The 24,655-nt window shown below is 48.4% G+C and overlaps 1 protein-coding gene across 2 annotated transcripts in view; it reads right to left on the reverse strand.

The window, feature by feature from the left end:
- Window positions 1-24,655, reverse strand: part of PBX1 (PBX homeobox 1) — a 129,288-nt gene that overhangs the window by 14,382 nt on the left and 90,251 nt on the right. For both annotated transcript variants that reach the window (XM_077785260.1, XM_077785259.1), the window contains exons 3-6: window positions 13,108-13,352; window positions 9,896-10,086; window positions 8,739-8,874; window positions 5,539-5,698 (exon numbers count right to left, since the gene is read on the reverse strand). In XM_077785260.1, coding sequence (XP_077641386.1) covers window positions 5,539-5,698; window positions 8,739-8,874; window positions 9,896-10,086; window positions 13,108-13,352 — 732 coding nt within the window. The remainder of the gene's footprint in view (window positions 1-5,538; window positions 5,699-8,738; window positions 8,875-9,895; window positions 10,087-13,107; window positions 13,353-24,655) is intronic.

Raw genomic sequence — 24,655 nt, forward strand, 5'->3', positions numbered from 1 at the left:
CAGCCTGTTCCAGAGAGCAATCCCATGGTGCTGTGTAAAATAACTGGGACTAGTCAGGAGGCAGCTGTAACCATCACCTCCTCTGCTCAGCTGGCAAAGGGCTCCTGTCACTTCCCGACCTCCCAGGTTACTTGCCATTTTAAAGGCAAGAAACCTAGAGAAATGAGCTGGCAGACTGGGGCCAGCCCATTCTGACAGTGCTCAACTTTAAGTGTGAAGATGGGCACGTTTCACACACACAAAGATGCTTCCGACCCTGTTTTCTGAGTGATTGCCTCGTAAAAACAGAGGGCAGTAACACAGCTTTGTCCTCCCACAGTGGCTGAGAATCAAAGGACTCTGCAGCTACCCCTCAAAAGAAGCAGAGAATATTTCCCTCCTCTTTTGAGGTGAGCAGAAATCTTTGAGATCACACAAATGATCAGTGGCAGAGCTGGAGAGAGGACTCTGGAATCCCTAAGCACCTGGCATGGCACTGCTATCTCTCTGCCCCCAGCTGAGCAACATTTCATCCCACCTTCCCCTACCAAAAGAAAATTACAACAACAGTAACAAATAAAAATGCCATAAACTTAACTGATATTTTATTGAAACTTAACAAAGCTGCCCATAAAATTGAGACTGGGAGGGAGGAAATAAAAACAAACAAACAGCCACAAACTCTAGTTCTGAAGAGCGACGGTGTCTCGGAAATCATGAGGAGCGCTGGAAATGTCACTTACAAGATATACACTGCTATTGGCAAGGAGTGTTTTTACAATATATGTGCATATCTAAACGGTAAATATGTCTTGCTGCTGATGTGGATGCAGAGATAAATATGCGCATACCAATGGCCCCGCATGTATGGATGCATTTGGATCAGAGCTGTAATTGCGCTGCTGCTTCAGCACTCGGCTGGCTGCGCACTCACCACGCCCCAAAATCACAGCAGCCCCAAGTCTGACACACAGCTAAGAGGGGCTGATGCACCCAGCTGGGAGAGGGGTGTGAAGAGCCCTGAAAATTTAGACTCCACAGAGATCCAGGAATACAAGTCAAGTCCTTCCACTAAAGGAGGTCCCATTGTAAATCTAACCTGCCCCTCTGAAAGGTTCTTTTCCTGAATGCACCACAGGCTTTTTTGGTGGTCTGGGGCTCCTCAGGAACTGAGGTTGTGAATGAGAGAAGCTCATCTTTGAGCCTGTGAGCCCAGGAGGAAAGCACTCTGATCTTGGCACGGGAAGTCTCTGGAATTATTGTGGGTAGATAAAAAAACTTATCAGAAAACCCACAACTTGCAGCAGTGTGGAAGAGTGTCTCATCTTCAGCATACAGAAATCTTTTTTAAAACCAAGACCAATCCCCAGTATTCCTTGGTTTTGAGTTTCTATCAGGGCAGCACCTGCTTTAGGAAGAATGCTGGAAATGTTTGCGCAAACTCTGGCAGCCAAATCTTGCCCTGGGTGAAAGCCTACATCAAAACAATGCCTTCTAAGAGATTTCTTCCATCCCTAACACCTCTGATGAGCAAAGCCCACCTCAAATTTGCCTCCATTTCAAAAATCTTCACAAACTTGACTGCTGGTATTTCTTGCACCACTTTTCCAGCTCTTCAGAGAGCTTCTTCTCCAGCTTCTCAGATGTCTTCTGTGTTCTGACAGTGTCCACTTCCACCTCCAATTTTTCAGGACCTCTAGTAAGTACTTTTCTCTAAATACCTGACAATTCAAATGGTACCACGAATAAACAAACAGGGTAATGGTGTTCACTGGAGCTGAAATCAAGCCATCCTTATCTGCTGCCTCATTCCACCTACCACCAGCAAGAGAGATCCAGCACACTGAGCCTCTGTAGTGACTTTGGCCACGTCTACAAGATTCCTGGTTGAAGTCAGCAGCAATGACACACACGCATTGAGAGCACAAGATTTATACTTCCAGTGACTTTTTGTGGCCAAAAAGGAGGGAAGAATGTGGTGATGAACTATGTAGCTCCTTAGCAGGTCCAAAAGCCAGGGATGATCCAGTAGGACATTTGTTCTTTTTCACTTGCCAAACACTGAGGACAGTGAAGGCATGACCAGAACAGTCTCTGCTGAAGCAGAGTCCTCTCCAGTGGTATGTTCTGGACACAAATGCAGGAAGGCAGAGAAGACACCTGCGCCCGATGAAGTACATTTCCAGGCAGCAGCTTCACAAGAAGATTTTTACAAAACAAAAGGATGAGCAGGTAAAAAAAAACAACAGCTCAGAACAATTTTGGCTGCTCTGCATTCAAGATTTCACTGGATGCTATCACCTGTGTGCGGCCCTTGAGGACTCTAGCTGGCAAAAAGGTCTGCCCACATAACACAGCTTTCATTTGCCATGTGGTTTCTGTGCTGAGATTGTCCAGGAAATCAAAGTGAGGATGGGGAGTTGTTAGCCCAAACGAGCCAGACTTCTCAGCTTATTTGAACATCTGGCCAATAAAGCCCAACCGCGCGTACTCCGGATGAAAAGGTGTTTGACATTCAGGCCTGGGTGACTGAGGATGGGGGACCCTGCTCTGAACGTGCCAGATGGGCAGACAGATGCAATCCTTGCCCTTGTCAATGTGTGGCCAATCTCTTTGACTGACTGTAGCCATTCACCAATCTCCAGTACCATGGGCATCAATGAGAGAACAGATGGGCCTGCGCAGCCACAGCAGAAATGAATTTAGCTCCTGTCCCAGGTCCCACTGCATCCAGTTCCACCTCCTCTTCCAGGGACTGCACTGCTGGTCATTTCTTTCTCATGACCTGCCTCTGCTTACTTTCTTTCCACATGCCCTATAATGTATTTAAACCAGGAAGTCCTACAAATTCCTAGGATAGAAACTCCTATCTTTGTTCAGGCTCCTGCCTCACCAAACTCTCAGCCAATGATCTGGGAACAGAAAGAAGTCCACAGTGCAAAAGGAGAGGCATTGGCCATCTTAGTTCTTCACCTCTTCATTGGCTTCCATGATCCTCCCTGGAGAATTCAGCACATCTGATGGCTCATGGTCCTGGACACAATTGTCCCAATCTTTCTGACAGGTATTTCAGACCTAGCATGTCCAGGTGTGCTTCTTGCTGCTGGGACCTACAGGACAACCTGAAGCAGGGGAGATCACATGGTGCCCTCAGGAAGTGTCTTTGTCCCAAAATGTGACAATGCAGGGATGCTTGACTGAGCTGTTACATCTGTGTAGATCAGCTGGGAGGATCTCAACTGTCAGGAGATAAAAATCCCATGCAATTCCAGCTGTCTTCTCAGGAGAGGACCTACAAGGACACCCAAACCCACCACCTCTGCAAGCTGACCCAGAGCAACCGGGGCCTCCCTGCTGCTCTGCCACTGTTGCAGCATTCCAGGCAGGGTGTGGGACCTGGGCCAGGTTAGGAACACTTTATTTCTAAGCAGAAGAAGGATCTCTGTGGCCTGCAAGCTCCCCTTGCACTGCTTTAGCACCGCTGACACTTCAGACATGTGAAAAGAGGTCAATGACTCCAGACTGCAGGCAAGTGAGCCACAAAGAGGACCCAGGAGCTCAAGTTTTCCCTGTTAATAACAGGACTGTTTGTCCTTTCCTGAAAGCGCAGTGTTATCCAGGGATTATCTCAGCTGCTTACTGCAGGGCACCAGCCAATTTATCTCTGAAACAACCGTGTTAGTGCCTGTGGGGAAGGCGAGGAAACAGCCTTGCTCTGGAGCACTATTTAACAGGTCAGGCACTGAGGAAATGCTTTTTCTCCTCTTTGCAGCACAGATCCAAACCCACTCAGGCACTCTGAAGCTGTTCCCTTGCTATTCCAGACCTTTGGATCTGACTCCAGCTGAAGAGAGAGGAAAAGAAGGAAAGCTGCATTTCTTTGGTCCAGACTGATGTGGACTGCAGGACAGCATCACAGGCAGCAGGTCTCTCCCCTGACACACACAATTCTTCTCTTTCCAGCAGAATTCCCTCCAGCCTTTTCTATAGGGGGGTGTTAACATCAGGAAAGCCCACCTGACCAGGTATTTTGTGTGAGCTCTTTGGACAGAAATACATTTTTGAAAATGCAGTTAAATCTTCATCAGCTGAGATAACGAGAGGGAACAAAAGTCCCCAAATCAAAAAGAATTAAACAAAACTCCAGCAAACTGTCTCTGCAGAGCTCTGCTGCACCCACCTAAGCCCTCAGAGCACCCGAGCCAGAGCAGACAGCCCTAGGTGAGGAAGAGGTGGGAGAGATTGTCCTGGCCAGAGACCCATGTCACTGCTTCCTCCCTTTGTTTGACCCCTGGCTCTCCACCTTCCACTCAAATCCTCCAGAGTCAGGGGTGTTTCTGGCATGTGATTCCTCTGGTACCTACAGAAGCAGGGTTGTGCTCACTACAGAAGTATGTCCTGATGGCAGGCAGCATCTGCATGGCCTGTGTAACATCCTGCTGCCCACCATCCTCTTTGCTCCCTTCCTGCCCCTCTGATACCATCAAGCATCACATTCCCAGGGAAGGGCACCATGAGCAGACTCTCAGCTCAAAGGCTCAAGAGTGGCACATTCCCACTTTCCCTCCCACCCCTAAAAAGAAAACAGGCACACAGATATTTGCATGGATTACAAAGTATATGGCACCCATGAAGTTATTTTTTTTTCTCTCCTTGTAAACAATCCCAATTTTCCATTGCTCTTGGATCAGCAGCCCCTGGTCATTTTTGGGTTGGCCAACCTTGCAGCAGGCACCAGGCATGAACTGAGCATCGTTCTCTAGCAGAGGAGTTGAAATCTGGGCAAAGTGCTCTGTGCCTTTGACTCTCAAAACAAACAAATGGAAACCACAGCAAATGGGAAGGAAAAGGGGAAAGGGAAGGGAAGGACCCATGAATTTCTCTGGATTGCACTGACACAAAGGGAAAATAAAATTCACACAGAGCGCATTCTTGCAGGTGATCCAGACACTGTCATGTAAGCAATCAAAGAGATAACCACAGGAAAATCAAAGGACAAAAATTCACCCAAAACAACCCCCAAAATGGCATGAGCTAGGACATCTCAGAAATGCTGGGGTTTGTCCATTAGGATCACTCATGCTTTCAGCCCCAGTGAAATAAAATCATGACACAATAACTTTTCTATTACTTTTTTTTCTCCCCCCCAAAGTGCAAGCAATCTGAGCAACGCTTCGTGGTCCACTTTTCTGGTTTTGTGTTTACCATCCATGCATATAACCCCCACCACAGCACCACCAGTCACATGGTCTGATCACATCTTTTTTTCCAACAAAAAGCAGAACAGGAAAGGGGAAGAGGGAAAAAAAGGAGAAAATAGGGAGAAAAAAAGCAAAGAAAATAAAGCAACTCGCCTCCCCAAAAAAACCATCAAATCAAACCTGTTTCCCTCTTAAGTTTTGTTTTTTTTTAAGACCACGAAAGTGAGCAAACCAGACCCAGAGAATAAAAGCTGAAATAACCAAAAGGAGAAAACAAGAGAGAGACTAGAGGGAGAGGGGAGAACAAACAAAAACCCGAACACTAACAACCCAAAAGAAAAGAAAAATAAAAACTAACCAGCTGAATTGGGAGTTGAGGGTGAGTTAGCCTGGCTTCCATGGGCTGACACATTGGTAGCCGTGACAGCCGTTTTGGCAGCATAAATATTGGCTTCCTCTTGAAATTTACCTATGTTCTTCTTGTACCGGATTCTCTTATTTCCAAACCAGTTTGATACCTAGAGCGAGTTCAAGAGAAGACAAGGACAAGTTAAGGTTTCAGCTCTGCCAAGTGTAGCTGGGTGAGGAAGGTCGATTAGTTCAGGTTAAGCAGTGCAGATTCTTTTTCCCCAGGTTTTTCTAGCACCTTCCACTTGTGTGTGCCCCACGAAAGGTGGTGGGAACCCCTTGGGAGCACTGGGTTTGTGTGGGTGTAGCTGGTTCTGCTATAGATGGGATGCTCCACAAGAATCACTAGACCCACCTCACAAAAATCTTAAAATGGATTAAAAAAAACCACGACAAAGTCAAATGACCCCACAGTTGCACAATTTGAGAACAGGTAGGTGACATTTTTATTTGGCTCCTCCTCAGTATCTCTTTGATGCCCTGATTACCCTGATTACCAGCATGGCTTTGAGGGAGAACACTCAGAGAATCGACTGGAGCCTGGCTGACACACAAAATTGCCTCAGTATCAGCAAAGCTCTCTTTTGATCCATCTGAGGGGAATCAGGGCACAAAGCCAGAAGTGGATGCTCTTTGTCCAGCCGAGCTCGGCTTTGCAAGGTTCAGCACGAGCCACTGCATGAACCAGGAACTTCAGGGGAAGGATGGAGAAGGAGCACAGGATTTCTCCTAAAACCTAACTTTGGTCCTAGGAAAGAAGTGTGTGCCTTGGGAAGGGATGGAAGGTGTTTCCAGTGTGTTTGCCCAGAGACATGCTGATGATATTCCTGTTTACTCGTGGGCACTGTCTCACACTGAACCATTTCAGAGAAGGCATGGGAAAGATTCAACCCTACAGCACGAGAAGCAGCTCTCAGCCTCTTCTTCATCAGCACTGAACACAGAGAATCAGGGTAATGTCCTCCTATGTGCAGCTCTCTAAGCTGAAGACAACTTCCAGCCACTACTGACTTTGAGAGAGTTTACCAGGATAAAGAGAATGGGCAAATAAGGAGGATGCTGCAGCTCTCCCAAAAAGTTCCAACACTCCTAGAATTGCTTGGAGCTGCAATCTTGAGTTAGCAAGACCAACCCCTTCAGTGAGATTCCAAGGACATTCTCCCTTTGCTTGCTGGTGAGCAAGTACATCACTGCTCCCTCTTCCAAATAAATTGAGCAAGAGCCAAAGACACAGAATACAATAATGGATGTTCATCCCTTGAAGCCCATGATTTTTTCCTTTACTTAGGGAAAGTTTGGGCTTGGTGTGGCTCACTGAAACCCATAAGCTTTTATTCCTGTGCTGCTTTCTATCTGCAGTGCTTATTAGAGCATCCAGCAGCTTCCATACAGAAGTGGCTTTATCCACCAATTTAATGGCTACTCAGCTAGAGGTATCCAATCCTGCAGAGCAGGAAAGAGAAAATATAACCTGTGGAGACTCAGATCAGCACCCAGCCCAGATCTGGGAGCAAACATTCTGATGGTACCACCAGGAGCTGGTGCTGCTGGCAAGGAGCTCCATTCCACCTCTTGGAATGGCCCAGCTTTCTCACTAATGACAATGTGCTCCTTCATTATCTTTCCACATGGACATCTCCTCATGACTGCTCTTCTGGCTTCACATCCTGGGTGAACTCTGAGCACCACAGGGCAGGAGGCTGGAATACACAGCCACCACAACCTACCTGCATTTTAAAATCTGTGAAACACCTGCAGAATCTGGTCAGACTCTGAGTTCACATCAACTCTGCTCGTGACTTGCACACATTCATGGGACCTGTGTTCCCACTTAGTCTCAGCAAAAGCAGACCTGGATGTGTGTTTGATTCTACCTTACTTGGATGAAGAAGGGAGCAGATCCTGGAGACAGGCACAAAGCAGCCTTGATTCAGCACGCTCAAAACCACCTCCCTAAGCGCAGCACTTCTCCTGGGCATTTTGTCTTTGCAAAGGAGAAGTTGTAAGTGTGAACAGATGAATTAGAAGTGAGAGGGGAAGCACTGGGACAGCTGGAGTTTTACTTAAGCCAATATGTGCTGTCTCCTGTAGGTAACTCTGGGAAGAAGCAACGTTTGGGTCTTCCAGCCCAGGGGAGGCAACTGGAGTCACTCAGCAGGCACTCAGCACGGTGATGACACCTACCCCTGGATGCTGCTGCTCCTGCTGAAGGCAGACACGCTCCCACAAGGACACCAGATGCTACTGCTGTCTGCAGTTCGCTCAAGTGACGAGCAGCCACGTGCCTGGGGCTGGGAAGCAGCCCAAGACAGGGAATGCCATGGGAGCCTAGAGAGGCTGCTAAGCTCACATGAGGACAAAGCCTACCACAGGCCACAAAGATTGGCTCTCAATCACACAGCCTGCTCCAAAAAGAGAGGAAATAAAGAAGGGCAGGCCTGAGCAATGTATGGCTGAACATTTCAAGGGCTGACTGCGCTCCTCACAAATCACAGCAGCTCCCAGGTCAAAGCTACAGACTCCAGGAACTATGTGGCTTCCTTGAACATATGGAAATAATTCATTTTGTCATTACTAACCCCCATGTTCGAGAGATGTGCAAGTCAGGGAGATGTCATGTTCTGCAGCACAAGGGTCATGACTGAGAGAACTGACCCTGACAAATCTCACCTTCACTGAGCACAAACTCTAACTGTTGCACCCAGATCCTTCCCACCTGGACTTGTCTATTCAATCCTATCAAGCAAATCCTGTAAAACTCTTCCTACTGCTTTTAATCCCCTTGAAGAAATTACTTTCAGATCAAACAAGCCCTTCTTGCAGGCCAGACCAGCACTAATTCCTTGAGGAGACTCTGTCCCTCTGGGTGCTGCTGCCACATCATTTCTGTGTTGTCAGCACCTTGCCTGCACACACAGCCATTGCTCCATGGAGCCTTCATACCTCCTAAATCCACTCTCAGACTTTCCTTTTCCATCCATGGCTTCAATCTGCAAGGGCCATCTGCACTCCCACCCACTCTCACTAGCTTGCACTAAACTAATTGAATAATTAAATGCTCAACACTGGACATGGCTGGCTGGTCTGAGGTCTGGAATACCCTTCCCCATGCTGAGGTTTCCCACTGGTCCAGGCTTTGAGCTGTCTCACCTGTGAGACTGTGATGCCACATTTCTTGGCTAGCTCTTCTTTGGCTTCCTCACTGGGATAAGGGTTGCTGAGATGGGAATAGAAATACTCATTCAGGATTTCCGTGGCTTGCTTGTTGAAGTTTCGTCTCTTCCGCCTTCATGTGAAGAAAAAATGGGAAACAGAAGGGAAAAGAAAGGGAATGAGCACCAGGGAACCAAAAATAGAATGCAATTTTAGATACTCTTGAGTTTCCCAATTTCCTCTCTCCCCGCTCTGCTTGCATGGAGAGCAAGACTCACAGCCAGAAAGCTTCTGGTCTGACCCCTTGCTGGTGACTGCTCTCTCAGCACCTTTCAGAGCAAGCAAATCTCCATCTCAAATTTATTACCGTATCCTCCAGCTCACAGCAGAGTCTGAAAACTGGCATCCAGCTCCTCCACCTGGGAAGGTGACTCCTGACACCTGGCTGTCATGACCAAAGACAGTGCTACTCTGCAAAGCTCTGTGCTGAGGAAGCACAGCTGGATATATCCTTGGGGAGGTCTGTTCCATTCACACCTAGGCATTATTACCTGTCTGCCATTTCTTTCCTTGTACCCCTGGTGTAGCTGCCTCTCCTCCCCATAGCAAGCTACAGCCCAAGCTGCAGTCTGCACCTAACCAGCTTGGGAAATGAAGTAATTTTACAGCAATTTGAAAATCTGGGACATAAAAACAGTGGGAAAAGAATGGGAATCTAGGGGGGACAGGATGGCCTGGAGGATAAACTTTCATCCCTAACTGAAGCGCACGTTTTCACCACAGAGGCTTGCTGCAATATGCCACAGGATTTCCTTCTGCCACAGCAAAACCAAGATGTGCAATTCTCAAGGTACAGCTGGGAGCCTCACCAAGGGATGGTTTAAATTGCAGTCCCCTCCCCTGCTGAGTCACAGACAACCGAGGCATAAAGAATTCACAGAATTCACAGAATGACCGGGTTGGAAGAGACCTTCAAGATCATTGAGTCCAACCCATGCTCTAACACCTCAACTAAACCGTGGCAAAAAAAAGGCAAAAAACCCTCTCTGCCTCAAGTCACGGCCCTTCAGCTGGGCCCTCAGTTTACTCCAGAGCCAACCAAGCTGCCCAGCAAACCTCCTGGAGCCAAAAGGCTGGGTGGGGCGCGGACTCACCGTGCATCCAGAAACCGCGAGCGCAGGATCATGACGGCTTCGCACGTGCTCTGCTTCAGCTGCATCTGGATGGAGCTGAACTTGCGGTGGATGATGCTCACCATCCGCTCGATCTCCTTGGGCGAGATGGGCCGGGTCCGGCTCTGCTCGCGCAGCAGGTTCATCACGTGCGTGGTGAACTCGTTGCACGCCTGGCACGGCAGGAAAAGCAAAAGGAACCCCAGGATGGGAAGGTCATTCGGTGGTGTCAAGGACGGGGCAGAGGAAGCGTGGCTATGGGAGGAGATACGACTGCAGGCCCCGCTGGCTGGGGATTCTCAGAGCAGGCTCAGAGCAAGAACGTTCTGTGCTCAGGGGATGATGCCTTAAGATTTTAGCTTTTGTATTTTTCAGATCCTGTACTGCTTTAGTGTATAACTCTGAACTTCATATAGAAGTTTAGTTAACTCTTCACGTTTTGGTCAGACAAAACAATCTTTCTAGGCCTGAGATCCAAGGACACCCTCTGCCTCAGGCCCCAAAAAGGATAAACAAAAGTGAAATTGGGGGGGTAGAAAATTGCATGTGTCTGACTTCATTACCTGAAGCTGTAATTGGAGAATTAATCCTTGATATGCAAATAGGCCAAACTTGTGTATGTCTGAAAAAGTCATGACATCGTCTATTTTGGGTGTAGCCCCTTGGGGAGGCTTCATCTGCCCTTCATGTACCTGAAGGCCCACCATTAAATATGTCCACTTTTATCCTTTAAACTTTGTCTGGCCTCTGTTTCTAGCCAGAAACAGGCATCAGGGAGAGAGAAATTTCCCTGGTCTGCCAAGCACAGGGTGTGAGAGACTCCCAAAAACATGCTGGGAAAGACAGCAGCCTATTTCACTGCTCTCGGGGGGGATCATGGATGGAGCTGTGGCAGATGAAGCCCCAGGATTCACAAAAAGCATGAAGAAGTCCCAGCCACTGTTTTGCTGGTTGTGACTGAAGGAGCTATAGATTTATCTGAGGAGGACCACGCACCTCTGGACCCACTGCCCTATCTCCTACAGCCCCACCATGTGTTCTGCAGAGCCCCTTGTGCATCACAGGGGCAGCTCCCAGAGAGACACGGCCTTACTCCGTGCTCTTGGCACATCAGGTAAGCAGTAAATAAGGATAATAATTAAAGCCTGAGTGAGGCAGGAGCCCTGACAAATAAGGGCAAGCAGGTAACAATCCAAATTAGTTTGCTGCTTGCACAGCACTGTCTGGCTGCTCCTGCTGTCCCCATGCTGAGCCTCGAGGACAGGGCAGCGAGAGGAGCCAGGGGACAAGGGGGTGATTTTGAGGGCAGATCAAGGCCACTTCAGTCCCCTCTCCCTCATCCCCATGAGCACCTCACTGATGGGGTCCTCTGAATCCCAGAACCAAGCCCCAAAAACCAGTGGGCAGTGATGGCTGGAGAAGCCTTTGGTGCTCCTGGGATGTGGGTGGCTGCTCTGGGGACAGTGTCTGCAGTTCCCATGCTACGATGAGGAAAAAGGGGCTGGCAAAGGAAAGAAACACTGGATTTGTGGACTGGTGACCTGGGCTTGACTTGCTGTGTCTTACCCCACCCTTCCAAGCTGAATTCCCACCATGGCTCAGACCCAACAAGGAGACATCCCCAAGGCCAGCTCCAGCTGCTGACTCCCATCTCCCAGGATAAGTGCTGGCTATCAGAGCTCTCAGACACCCCAGAAATTTTATATCATCTTCTCTTGGCATGAAATAAAGAGCATTAAAGGCAAAATCACCACTGATTGCCGTGCTGACCCAGCAGCCAGACTGAGTAGCTATGGGCTCAGTTGGGACTGAGCTCCCAACAGCTGGATTGGAGAGAGTGGGAAGGAGGTGGAAAAAACCCTGAGCCCTGGTGTTGCAGGAATCTGGGTGATGCTTTCAGAGATGGTACCAGAGATGTGGACCAGCACAGCCACTTGCAAAGCCACTCAGTGGCAAAACCAAACCCTGTCAGTGGGTTGTGAGAAGGAAGAATGCAGCCCATCTCACCCTCTGGGCCTGGATAAAGGCTTCTCTCACCTGGGTGTCTCTTTGAGGAGACAAGGAGAAGCAAAACCAGAATCAGAGCATCAAACAAATAAAACCCCTGCCCAAGGGGAGGGAGAAGCAGAAGGCCCTTCCCTGAAGCCTGTGCCAAGGGCCTCTCCCTAGCTTTGGGTAGCAGAGGACATGAGGTGTCTCTACCCCTTTTCAGCCTGAGAGATGACCTCTGATGTGCTCTCCACTCCCACCCACGTGGGATGGCTGAGGGGTGACAGCAAGGGCTGAGGAGAGTTACCAAAGGTCATCCTTCCAGCCAGCCCTCTGCCTGCTCCCTGCCTGCCAAAGTGCCTCTCGTGGCATCACTGTGCTTGGCTGCTCCGTTACCAGAGCCCTGCCTGGCCACCCTGACTCCAGCTCTAACCCTGGAGCACCCTTCCCTCAGCTTGGCCAACGTGGCCACGGGGATGAGACATCCCCCAGCCCTACCACACATCCAGTTAGCCAGGAAAAATGGAGGCTTTTACTGGATCTAAACCCGAGTGCTGAAGGCCCACCAGGCCCCTGGCACTGGTCCTGCACCCAAGGAGGTGCCACTTTCTTGCTCACATCCTTGGGGTAGAGACCACAAGGTCAAGGTGCACAGTGGCCAAGAAAGGTCTGCAAAACATCAGGAAGCACTTGAAAGGAACTGTTTTTGAGCACTGACCTGCAAAGCTCTTAATGAAATTGTCAGTGTTACCAATAGCTGTGTTCATGACTCAAGTAGATTTTCTTTTGAGTAATTTACTACAAGAAAAAAGACCTTTTTTTTTTTTCCCGTGGAAGCAGCCTTTCAAGGAGAAAATATATTCAAGGAAGACTCTGATGCAAGTCTTACTTGGACAGCTGTCATCACTGATGCCAGCATATCAGAGAGGCCTTTTCCTTCAGAGGGCCAATTCTGGGTAAGATATCAGGGGAGGAGTGAAAAGTGAAAATCCAAGGGGCAACCCTGCCAAGACTATTCTCATGCCACACCCCAGCATCAACCCCCAAGCCTGCCAACTCCAAAAAAAGCTGGTGTTGGAGTGAGAACACCCAGAGCCATTTGCCCGTAGGCTCCTAACAAGAGATGTCGGTACGACCCAGGCCGTGCAGATCCACGCTCCCCGCTCTGCTCCCACCAGCACCAGCACCACGAAGGAGCCTGTTACCTGCTCGTACTTCTCCAGCTCCGTGTGGTAGATCTGTCTGATCTGGGAGAGTTTGGCTCTGTAGTCGGAGTGCTCCACCGAGTTGTCGGAGCCGGCTCCTCCGGACGCGGCGGCGGCGGCGGCGGCGGCGGCCGAGCCCCCTCCCTTCTCGGGGCCCGCCACCCCCTCGGCCAGGAGCATGTTGTCTAACCTCATCAGCTGGGGGTCCGTGGGCTCCTCCTCCTGCGCCCCCCGGATGCTCAGCACTGCAGGAGACACAATGGCGAGAGGAAAGCCCTCGTGAGTCACAGCTGGACTGACCCCATCAGCAGTGTCGCAACTCAAAATGTCCCTCAGACATTTTTGGAGGTTCCAGGCCCTGGTCAGAAGCATTTGAGACCCTGGCAGGCAGATGGAAACAGCTGTGATTTTGAGTTTGAGCCATGGAATGAGTTACCAACCTTGCAGGAAGAACAAGAAATTACAAAAGTTTAGATATTATAGTAAAAGTAGTTACAAAGTAGAGGGAAGAATTTTTTAGTATTGTACAAGGGGGTTTTAACACCTATACAGGGGGGTTTTTACTCTATACATGGTAGCCAGAAGTTTTAAGACGGAAGAAAGTAGGGCAGTCCTGTTCTTCCTCTTTCTTCTTCCTTACCTCCATGTTCTTAATGATGTTAGCATTTATAGATTGGTTTAGAGTAGAAAAGCACCATTTAATATAGGTAGTAAGTATTAATGCAAAACTATAAACATGTATCACATAATATATCATATAAAAAATAACAACAACCCTAGGAGGAGGGAGCGAAGAAGAAGAAAGCAGTCAGAGAAGGTGTCAGGGTGTGTGTGTGCCTCTGCCTGAGCTGCTGAGCAAACCACAGTAGCCAGAGAAGAAAATCTTTTAGATAACTTCCAATAAACTGCCCTGAGACTGGACAACAAGAAGCTGCTGAGCCTTTCTTTGGAAGCACAGGTTAGAAGAGAGACTACCACCACATGGAACCCCTGAACCAAGCCAGGGTTCCGACACAGCAGGGATTTTGTCCCTTCCCAACAGATTCCCCAACAGGTTTCCCAACAGGTTCCCCAACAGGCATCCTGATGCTGCAAATACACTGCAAGGACCAAGCTTGGTTTCACTCATCACTACTTGGCTTCCAGCTCCCTGCTCCTCTCCCTGCTCCTTCTCCTCCTTCTCACAGGACAGAAGTAGGGCAGAACTGGCAGTGAGCTCACCACAGAGCTAACCCACAAAGCCACACTTTCTGCTCCAACAAGCAGCAAAACTCCTAGCAACAGCACCCAAAAAAGCCAATAAATGTACCCATGCTGGCTGCCAGAAGCGATAGGGACCATATCCAGACTCAAGCATGAGATGGGAAGCTGGAAGTCTGTAGCCCTGATGCCATCTCACTCCTCTCATGTCACCCAACATGTCATTTACATCAACCCTGGATGGCAGAGAAAGACACACAGAGCCCGGGGCAGCTGTGCCTGGTTTCCACATCCTGAAAGATGGACTGTGGAGGGGGCCTGAAGTCCATGCTTTTAGCCACGTGCTGGGAACATGTAAAAAACAGGTATGAAATAAATTTTATTCTTGGAAAAATGCCTTTTCTTTAAGAATCCAGTTGTTCCACTGATGTCTAAACCATGCTGAGAAAAGGAGCAACGACGAATTAATCCTCCCAAAGTGACTTTTCAAAAAGCGAATCTTCCTCCCATCTTTCTGCTCCCTGCCTAAATTACTGCTCCAAGTAAAAGTTCTCCTGTGAGGGCTTTCCTGGAAAAACAACAAGGGAGCACCCCAACAGCTTGGGATGTCCCATGTCTGAAAAATGGAGGTGCCCTATGTGCTCCCTCCGTGTCCCCCTCCAAGGTCTGTGTTCAAACACGGAATGCTACCATGAGATTTCCACGTGCACACACAGAGAGCTGCATAATAAACAACAGAAATAAAATAAATCCTTGCTGAGCGAATAAAAAAAGGCATTTCCTAAGGGAGAACAACTGTATTTCCCCATCTCATCTGGCACAGGGACTCTGAGCACACACACCCCATGGGCACACATTCTTTGCACATCCAGAGCTGGGAAATGTTGAGTGGATTTTGATAAAGCCGTGCCTGCTGACACCTGAGATGAATTTGACCCCCTCCCAATCCACGGCACAAACAACAGCAAGTGATTATTCCTGTCATTTAAAATAAAAAAGTAGGGGAAGATCTGTTAGCAACAAGAAATAAAATCACAGCAGCTAAAAAACCCCAGCAACCACCGGGTATGGTCTTCCCTACTCTGCAATAAGTTAAAGATACAGCTATTATCAATAGAAAATTGAAGTAAAAGACCCTGTTGAGAGGTTTGGTTAAGACTAAAAAGAGCTTTTCTAAAAAGCCTCAAAGCCTACTGAAATTACTATTTTCAGGACATTTCACTCATTCATTTAATTTTACTTTATTCATACATGTGGATCAGTTACTCATTCATGCATTTATTGGCATTTTTTCTTATTAAAATATGCACTGTCAACAAAGGTGGGAAGGTGGGCAGAAAAAAGCCCAAGAACAGTAAAACTGGAACTAAAAATAAATAATTCCATGCTAGGGAGGATCATTTCTATATGGAGGAATGAGGGCAGAGAGCCAAATTTGAAGCTGAACCCTCAGGAGACAGGACCAGCATCTCCCCCCACCACGAGAGGCTTCCCGTGGCACCCAGCCATGATAAATAGATCCAAGGGGAGAGGACAGATTTCATCAAGAAAATGGTTTGGGGTCTATGGTCCATAAACTGAAATATGAGGCAAAAGTAGCCAAATCCCTTAAAAAGAGAAGAGGAAAGTTGGCAGGATGCAGCAGGGAGAGAGACTTGCCATGCAAATAAAAATAATAAATTCCTATTCTTCCAGGACAAAAAAATAAATAAAAATCAGTCAATTAAAGCACATCAAAGGCCCAAATACAAAAGGAAAGCAACACAGGTTAAAAAAAAAATAATTCAAAAACACCTCAAATAAACAAATCAAAAGCGGAGTTGCCAAAACAGGCGCATCTGGATTTCAAAAGGGAAATATTTTTAGATTAAAAATCTCAGGAATCATTGACCTGACAGGTAGGCACGAGTGATTAATTAGTTTATGTTTAGAGAGCTGCTTCCTGATGGAAAGAGCTGTGTATTCCTGGGAGCCTGATTCCTGTGCCACACGCACAGAGCAGCACCCGATGGAGGAGCTGTGTCCCCCACAGCAGAGACCTGAACCAGCCTGGGCTTGGCTGCTCACTCCAAATAAAGCCTGGGAGTAAATAAATGCAAAGGCCAATGTGTCTAAGCAGGACTGATGCTGCTTATTTATCCCTGAAAGGCTGTGCTCAGCCGAGGAGAAGACAAAATGATTCTTTAAAAGCTCCTTTTTTATCTTCCCTGTGCTGGACCCAGCTCTGACACACCTCCTGCCAGGATGCCTGGGATGCTGGGCTCCTCGGCAGCTCCCACCCTCCAAACTGCTCCCTGTGATGGCATGAGGAGTTTGGGATGGGTTTGGCAGCACCCAGACTGTAGTGCCCAGGCAGCTGGTGGCAAAAGAACCCTGCTCTCCCACCAAATTAATACAGAATAAATGAAGCAGAATGGTCCTCAGTGGTCCAAGGGGCTACAGGCATGTAAGCACCAGGCATCCTCAGGACCCCCATTTGCTGCCCCGGATTAAAGAAAGAAGGGGAAAAAGGAAAAAAAAAAAAAGAAAGATAGCGATTGGCAGCTGGGGGAGGGGCGGGGGGGTGGGGGAAAGGAGAATTCTTGCAAGATTTTCTGTCCTTGGCTCATTTCCTGCTGGCTCGGCAGCCTCTGGAGCCGTGGTGCTTGCCACTAGATGGTGCTCAGCCCTTGCCCAGGTCCCCTGATGATCAAAATGCGTTTTTAGATGTAAATATATACAAAAAATTTTAAAAAAATGTATATATATACACATACACATATACACACACATAGACGTGTGTTTTTATATATAGATATAGATACATAGATTAGATATAGATGACATAGAGAGATATAGATGATATAGATATAGATAGATATAGATATAGATAGATATCCTGGTGTGTTTTTAAAGTAAACCCAAGGCATGTGCCCTGTCCCTGCTTGCACTGCCCAGCTGGAACATGGCTGTTACAGGGTCACCATCCCTGAAGGCAGAAGCAGGAGCATCCATGGAGCCACCAGCCTGTGGTCCAGGCATGGTCACCCCAGGGTCACAGAGACCCATTCCAGCAGCTGGAAAATGGTTCCCAGCTTCCACATTTGCTCCTTCTCCCTTCTTGAGGAAGGGATCACAGCCACAGGGTTCAGAGGACATGGACACAGCCCAGGCCTGGGCTGGCTCCGTGGTGTGGCTGCAGTGCAGGACTCAGGAAGGGGTGGCAGGACTGATCTCAGAGAAGCAGGTGAGAAGACAAAGCCAAAACCAGCTCCTTGGCTCTAATGCCTGTCCTGAGATTCAGGGACACAGCATGGAAAGTGCTTTGAGCCACCAAAGCTTCCAGATGTTCCAAGATGCTTTCCACAACTTCTCCAAGGAGCACCTGCAAAGAGCCAGCTCCATGCTCACACAGATGAGCAGCCAGCAGCCCACATGTCCCCACAGGTTGGCACCTACGTGCAGGTCATGCAATCTGAGGTACAGCCAGGGCAGGAGGAAAAGCACTTGCCAGACACCTTTGGAATAGACACCACTCTGGGGATGGCCTGAGGCTGTGAAGACACCTAAGAAATCCACAAAGGAGGGCACCAGACTCCTCTGGCATCCATGCCACCATCCCCTACCTTATTTCCTTATTTACTCCATTTTTCTGGGAGCATTTTTCCAAAGGAATCTGAAAAGCACAGAAGCTGAGCACACAGTCATCTCTCTTTTCCAAGGCCACACCAAAATACTTCCATTTAGCAACTCTTTCCTCTCCACCCCTTCCAAACCCTCCAAATTAGAGGTGTGCAGGCAACATAGACAGAAGTACATGAAGAAGGCAATCAAACATGCTGGGGGTGACAGCAGAAGCTAAGCAGGAGACTGTGGCTTAGCAGTAACAACAGCAAAGGACCTTCCAGCTCCAAATTTCTTCTAGAAAGGGCAATTTATCCTGGTGGTCAGTGTCTTCAAGCTGAGGAGATGTGGGAAGCAGGACCAGACTCTGTACAGCCCCTCACAAGAGGGTGTGGTGGTGACACATGATGCCAACCCAGGTTGTGATGATGAAGCAATCGGTCCCCAGCCAGTGTGGCTCCTTCTCTGCTGATTTCAGCAGTCAAAAGCACAGTCCTGCAGAATTTCTGTGACAGCCTGGTTAAGATTCCCTCTGACCTTATCACTCTCCACAGCTCCTGGAAGGTGGCTGTGCTCAGCTGGGGCTGGGCTCTGTCTCCAGGCAGCACTGACAGAACCAGAGCACACAGCCTCAAGCTGCACCAAGGGAAACACAGGCTGGATATTAGGAAGAAGATTTTACACAAAGGGGATAAAGTTCTGGAATGGCTGCCCAGGGAGGTGGTGGAGTCCCCATCCCTGGTGTGTTTAACAAAGCCTGGATGTGGCTCTGGGTGCCAGGGCTGAGTTGAGGTGGTGGGGCTGGGTTGGACTTGATGATCTTGAAGATCTCTTCCAACCCAGTGATTCTGTGAATTCTAATGACACAAACTGGCAGCTCCTCTGCAGCCCCATTTGCTGACAGCACCAGCCAAGGGCTGGATCTGGTGGCTGGGCACTTAAACAAACCCAGCCTACAAAGGAACCTTGGGTGGTTTTAATGAGTTTGGGAGGAGTGCCTGCCCTCCCACCCCAGCTCGGCTGCCTCTGGATGGGTTTATCATGGTTGTTCTGCCCATTCCCAACTCGCTGAATTGCCTTTCCAGGGGGACATTTTAAAGGAGAAGGAGATTTCAAGTAAATGATTGCAACTTATCGAAAATAATGTGCTACTTAGCATCGGAGACAAGCATCCTGGCAGGCAGAAATGGGAAGCAGTGCCGGAGCAGATGGGAGTAATTACATTGTGATTTTCAGAAGGGTTTTCTTTTCCTGCCTCCACTGTGCCTGAGATGTACTGGGAGGTGGGAACAACCCACCCAACAACGGAGTTTTGGGAGAGGTGGATAGACAATTCTTCTTGTCAGGCTGTGAGGGGGCCTCAAGTGCCACTTTCTCATCGGGAAACCAGGGGTGTCCACTGCTGGTGGAGCACTTCTGGCTGCTCTCACACAGCCTCACGTGGGTGAGGTGCCTCCTTCCCACCAAGGCACTCATTTGCCCCAACAACACCCAACCCAGACATCAAGGTGTAGCCCAAATCCTTTCCTAGAACAGTGGCTGCCCCTGAGGGTGGTATAGACAAAGGAAGATGTGGCAGTTTCTCCCTGGGAACCTCAAAACTCCTGCACATGTCCATGCAGCAAACAGCCCAGCTTTGAAACACACGTGGGACAGCGGCTCTCTTCCAGCCTTTTGGGATTTAGGATCAGCAACATTTGCTTGGGGAGACCCAGCTTCAGGACCCGCACAAGCTCACTGGAAAACGTTGGTATTTTTAAAACTTTTTTTACAGCTCCAGGTCTAAACAAAACAGCAAACACAGGGACAGCTGCAGTGCCAGCAAATGCCTCTCCTAACAAAACCAGTAACTAATCTCCTTACTTTAAGCCCATCTCAATATTCCCTTGAGCCTGAGACTACATTTGTGAAGGCTGAGGATCAGAAGACTGAACTTGGGACAAGAATACTCCCACCTGCCTCATATTTGAGGACAATTACAAGTTCATGGTATGCACCTTCCTTATGTGTCGTTGCAAGCAGGTTAGGAGAACTGGGGTTTGCTTCCTTGGCTGATCCATGATGTCACAGGCTTGAGTTGCTCTTCCCAAACTTTCTCTGTGCAGAGAAGTTTCCAGACTCCATGCATGCACCTGAAGTGTTGGGTTTTTCTCCTATCCAAGTGTACTTGCAGCCTACTTTCTTTTGAAACATCAAATCCCCCACAACAAGGAAAATCCAGAGTCTTGGATCCTACCACAGAATCCTGAATGGCTTAGGTTGGAAAAGATCTTAAAGACCATCTCATTCCAACCCCATGCTATGGGGAGGGACATCTTCTACCACCTCAGGTTGTTCCAAGCCCTGTCCAGCCTGTGCCAGGGCCTCACCAGCCTCACAGTGCTCTCTTTAAACACAAAGTTGCCTTCAATATCCAATGCTCAGAAGAAATGAACTCCCAGAGCTTTGTGGAAGTTACTGAAGCACCTCCAGCTGGATCTTCACCCTGCCAGGTCAAATGTCCACGAGACACAACAGAAATCTCTTCTTGGCAGAGCACACAGTGTCCACCTTCAACAGGAATCACAGTGTTTGTAACAAAGGTGGAGCACTTCAGTGTCAAGTAATCACAGGAGTTTTAAACCTTGGTTGAATATATTCACCATGTTTACTTAAAGCCACTGAGAAAATCAAGGTCAAAATGCAATTACCTATTTCCAACATAAACAGAAGCTGGAATTTCTAAATACACAGACACGCCCTTCCGGGGAGCAGGAACTAAGAGAAGCTCATGGTTTTGGTTTTTTTTTTCTTACAATTGACATTAAAGTTCCCCTCCTCACTTCAACCCTTCCAAAACTTACAAATGGATGAACAGATTTTTGCTCAAATTTTCCAAAACAGGCTGCCGTGAGATGAGGCATGGAAAAATTCAGCTGGCAAAACAGCTTTTTGTGCATCTACTTATTTTATTTATTTCCCAGCAAAAGGAGGAACTCTGTGAAACCGATGGGCCATTTCTGTCACCAATTTTCACTGTGTAAAGCCATAAAATAAACGAAAAATCCCAGCAACAAATCAAGAGAGAGGCTTGTACCCATAAGCACTGCAAAGGCACCCCGGATCATTGTAAACCCACCTCTTCTCCTAACACAGGAGTGTGCTTCAGGGCTCTTTGGAAACAAAGCAGAGATGCTTTTAAAGGTGGGGAAATATTCCTGCAGTCCATAAAACTGTGATGAGATACTCCCACAGAGACAGGAGCAAGTCACATCAGTTCAGAGTAATGGGCCATGTAGTCCTGGAGGTCAGCTCCAGCCATGGCCAACAAGCCCAAGTGGACACTCAGCCCAGACCAACAGAAGCATCAGAGGCAGCAGCACTTCCCCCAGATCCCTCCTACCCACCACCAGTTTGGAAACTTGCATCACAACTCAAATTCAGATCAATCAAAAATGCTTCCTGAATCAAAAATGAATTCCCTTCCCACTTCATTTTATCTATTTCCCCCCTCTCTCTCGTTCTCTCATTTAAATAAAAAAAAAAGGGTAAATTTCAAACCAATTAAACTGCTTTAAAAATGTAACTTTGAAAAATAGTAACTTCCTGTCTTTCTGGGCTGAAGGTGTCCAAATTATTTGCTGAATCCAACATAAAAAAAAAAAAAAAGAAAAAGCTGCATTTCCCTCAAACCTTAACTTTGGGGTGTAGGAAATGGGAGAAGGGAATTTGGCACATGCTAGAAAGTTTCTCAGCTCCCAGCAGCAGCTCTCCATCACTTCACGAGGGTGCAGCTTGGATGTGCCATGGAAGCTGCAGAAGAGAGACACTTATTTCATAGTGCTGGCAAAGAGTCTGCACCAGTTTTCTCCTAACCCCATCCCAAATGCCAATTGAGTTGCCACAGTGAATGAGGATCTGGCAGCAAAGCGATCAAAAGATCTGGAAACCTATTACTAACATATTCTCTGGAAAAAATATTCCCCCCTCCCCCCCCCCCCCCCAAGTGGACAGTGATCAAAAATAGAAAAAAAAAACCAAACCAAACAACAACAAAACAAAAAAAAAAAAAAAAAGAAAAAACAAAACAAAACAAAAAAAAGGCACAATGTTGCTGTGATTACTGAAAACCAGATTCTGTGAAATGTGACTCTGTGGGGAAGCTGAATGAACACAGATGAGTTCATCTTTCCAGTCTTTCCCTGTATCCTGGTCCTGGCTGACCAGCTTAGCCCATGGCCAGCGACTGAGCCTGGTATGGAAACTTCTGACACCAGCCCCACACACCCAGTTCTTGATATGGATGACTGTGGTTCAAATTTAAGTATTTTATGTTTGTCTCCTTGCAGTCCTGATGCCAAAATCCACATTTCCTCATGGATGCATTGCTGCAGGCTGGTGGGCTTGGGCAGCAAGACTCCCCAGCTGGAATTTTCAAAGCTGATATTTGGGGACAGGTAGCACCTTCTGCTCCACACGCAGATGTTTGAGCAGAGCCTTTAGCAGCAGAAAGCAGGCTGGAAGTACTTCCACTCATTAAAGACAAGGCAACTAGAGCCTAACACCCCACCAGTGGACAAACCACTTCCTCCCCTCCCACTCACAGCAGCTTCAAGCCTGCCTCTGCCGTGTCCCTCAAAGCACAAACCCTCACAACTCCACCTAACTAAACACATCTGCTTCCCCCAGTAACATACTGCAAATAACCCATCACCCCAGAGTCAAACTCGGCTCAGGGGACTCAACACTGTTTTTCTGGCACACTCTGTCCTTGGAAGAGCACAGACAGATTTTGGCCATGCACAGGTCCCCTCCCCACCCCGCTGAGCACCAAACTAGGCCAGGCTCATAGTCTGAAGCAGGCTGATGCTGGGGAGTGATGCTGCAGCTGGCTGGAGCAATCCCACACTCTGATCTCAAAAGCAGTTTTCCCTTTCCTAAGCAGGGCAGGATCAGCAGGCTCCAGGCACAGCCCTGGGTTAGAATCAATCCCTTATCTGCATGGGCAAACCCAGTGTCTCTCAAACTCTCCACTGTGCTGACTGCACTCTAAGGGAGAGATGGTGCATGGCCTCCTCTGCCCCACCACAGCCAGGACCAACCTCCAGCTGCTCAGAGCAGCAGAGGCAGGAGTTAAAGGAAAGCAGAGTGAGATTCACCACTGCTCTGCTGCTAGGCCAGATTTGAGCAGAAGATGAGACCCAGCTCACTGACCACAGGCTGACCTGGCTCAGGGGAGCAGCACAAACCATGGAGAAAAGCTTCAGTCCCTCCAAGATAGTCTGTGCCAGGACTTCACCTTTTCCTGGTGGAGTTTGGGAGATGGAGCCAAGTCCCCACAGCAGCTCCAAGAGAACAAATGGTCTCTGAGGAACAGAGAAAGCCATTGTCCTCACTCAAGGAAATGAGGAGGACCTGATGCTCCTCACTCCTGGAGCCACATCCCAGGCGTGGACCTGGGGCTGCCTAAACCCTGCAGGAACAAATCAGCAAACAAAGGATGGGATTGCTCCCAGGTCAGGTCCAGCCATAAACCCCCTCCTCTGAGCGCTGGGCTGGGATCTGTGCGGTGCTTTGCATATGAATTCTCCTCACTGAAAAGAAATGGGTTCTTTGAATGAGCTGAATCTGTTAATGAGAAGCTGGGGCCTCCAGAGCTCCTCTGAGGACAAGGGTCCCACTTCAACTGCCCCAGGCAAAGCCCTGAAACCTGAGAACAAAGAAAGAGAGGTTTTCTCCCAGAAGGAAGCTGCCTTTCCAGCCTGCTCCCCTCTCCAAAGGTCATCTTCCCTGGACACGCTGTCTGCAAAAGGCTGCTCAAAGCACGTAGTGGCTGGGGCATGAAAGTCCTAAGTGGAAAGAAAGACTGGCAGAAACCCAGGTTAAAAAGCTGCATTTCAGATTCCATTCTCCTGCCATCCTTCAAAAATGATGACCCATGAGACTCCATCAAGGAAAGCTGGCTTGGAGCTCATAGATGCCAATGTCCTACTCGAGTGTCAGGTTTGCTAAATACTCTGAAGGTACCTGCTGCCCATTACACCTCCAAGAGCACTGCCACTCTGCTGCCAAGTTGATGGCCTTGCCATGGGCCAGATTCAGGATCTTGTGCAATACAGGAAAGATCTTCCAGGTCTTGGAGCCAAGCCATTGCATGGAATATACTCTTCCCTCCCTTTCTCTCTCAAAGTGGGCAGTACAGAGCCACAGCAGACATCTTTACAAAAGCTGGGGACAGAGAGGGAACTGCTCCCACTGCAGAGTGCCCTGCAGCCACGTCCTGTCCCTCCACTGCCAAGGGACCTCCCCACTTCCCACTTCCAGGCACGTTTTCTGCCCAGATCACCTTCCCATTTCCAGCAGCAACCTTCAATGCATCAGAGGAGCTGAGGGTGGCCCTTGCCTCACTCGAAGGCAGCCTCGTTCCCTGGTGCTTGAAGGATGTGGCTGTAGGAGCAGCATATACTCGGGGTTTTTTTGGTGCATGAGAACAAGAGGGAAATGAAGGAGAAGGGAGAAGCAACTATTAAGCAAAGATTCTCCACCCAGTGTAAAACCTCAGGGATGGGTTTTGCAGTGGAAATCTATGGCCCTGGACAAGGGGAGGTGGCAACCACTGTTGAGTACAGGTGGATCAGAAGTGCTACCATGGGTCAGTCTCCTCTGAGGTTCAGCCATGGCCCAGGGTCTCTGCCTTGTGGAGGCTGGACACTGCTGAACCCTGACAGGCATGGTCTCCTGTTCCAGAAGCATTAGAAACCATCTC

Source organism: Lonchura striata, chromosome 9 (genome assembly GCF_046129695.1).
Source record: "Lonchura striata isolate bLonStr1 chromosome 9, bLonStr1.mat, whole genome shotgun sequence".
Taxonomy (NCBI): domain Eukaryota; kingdom Metazoa; phylum Chordata; class Aves; order Passeriformes; family Estrildidae; genus Lonchura; species Lonchura striata.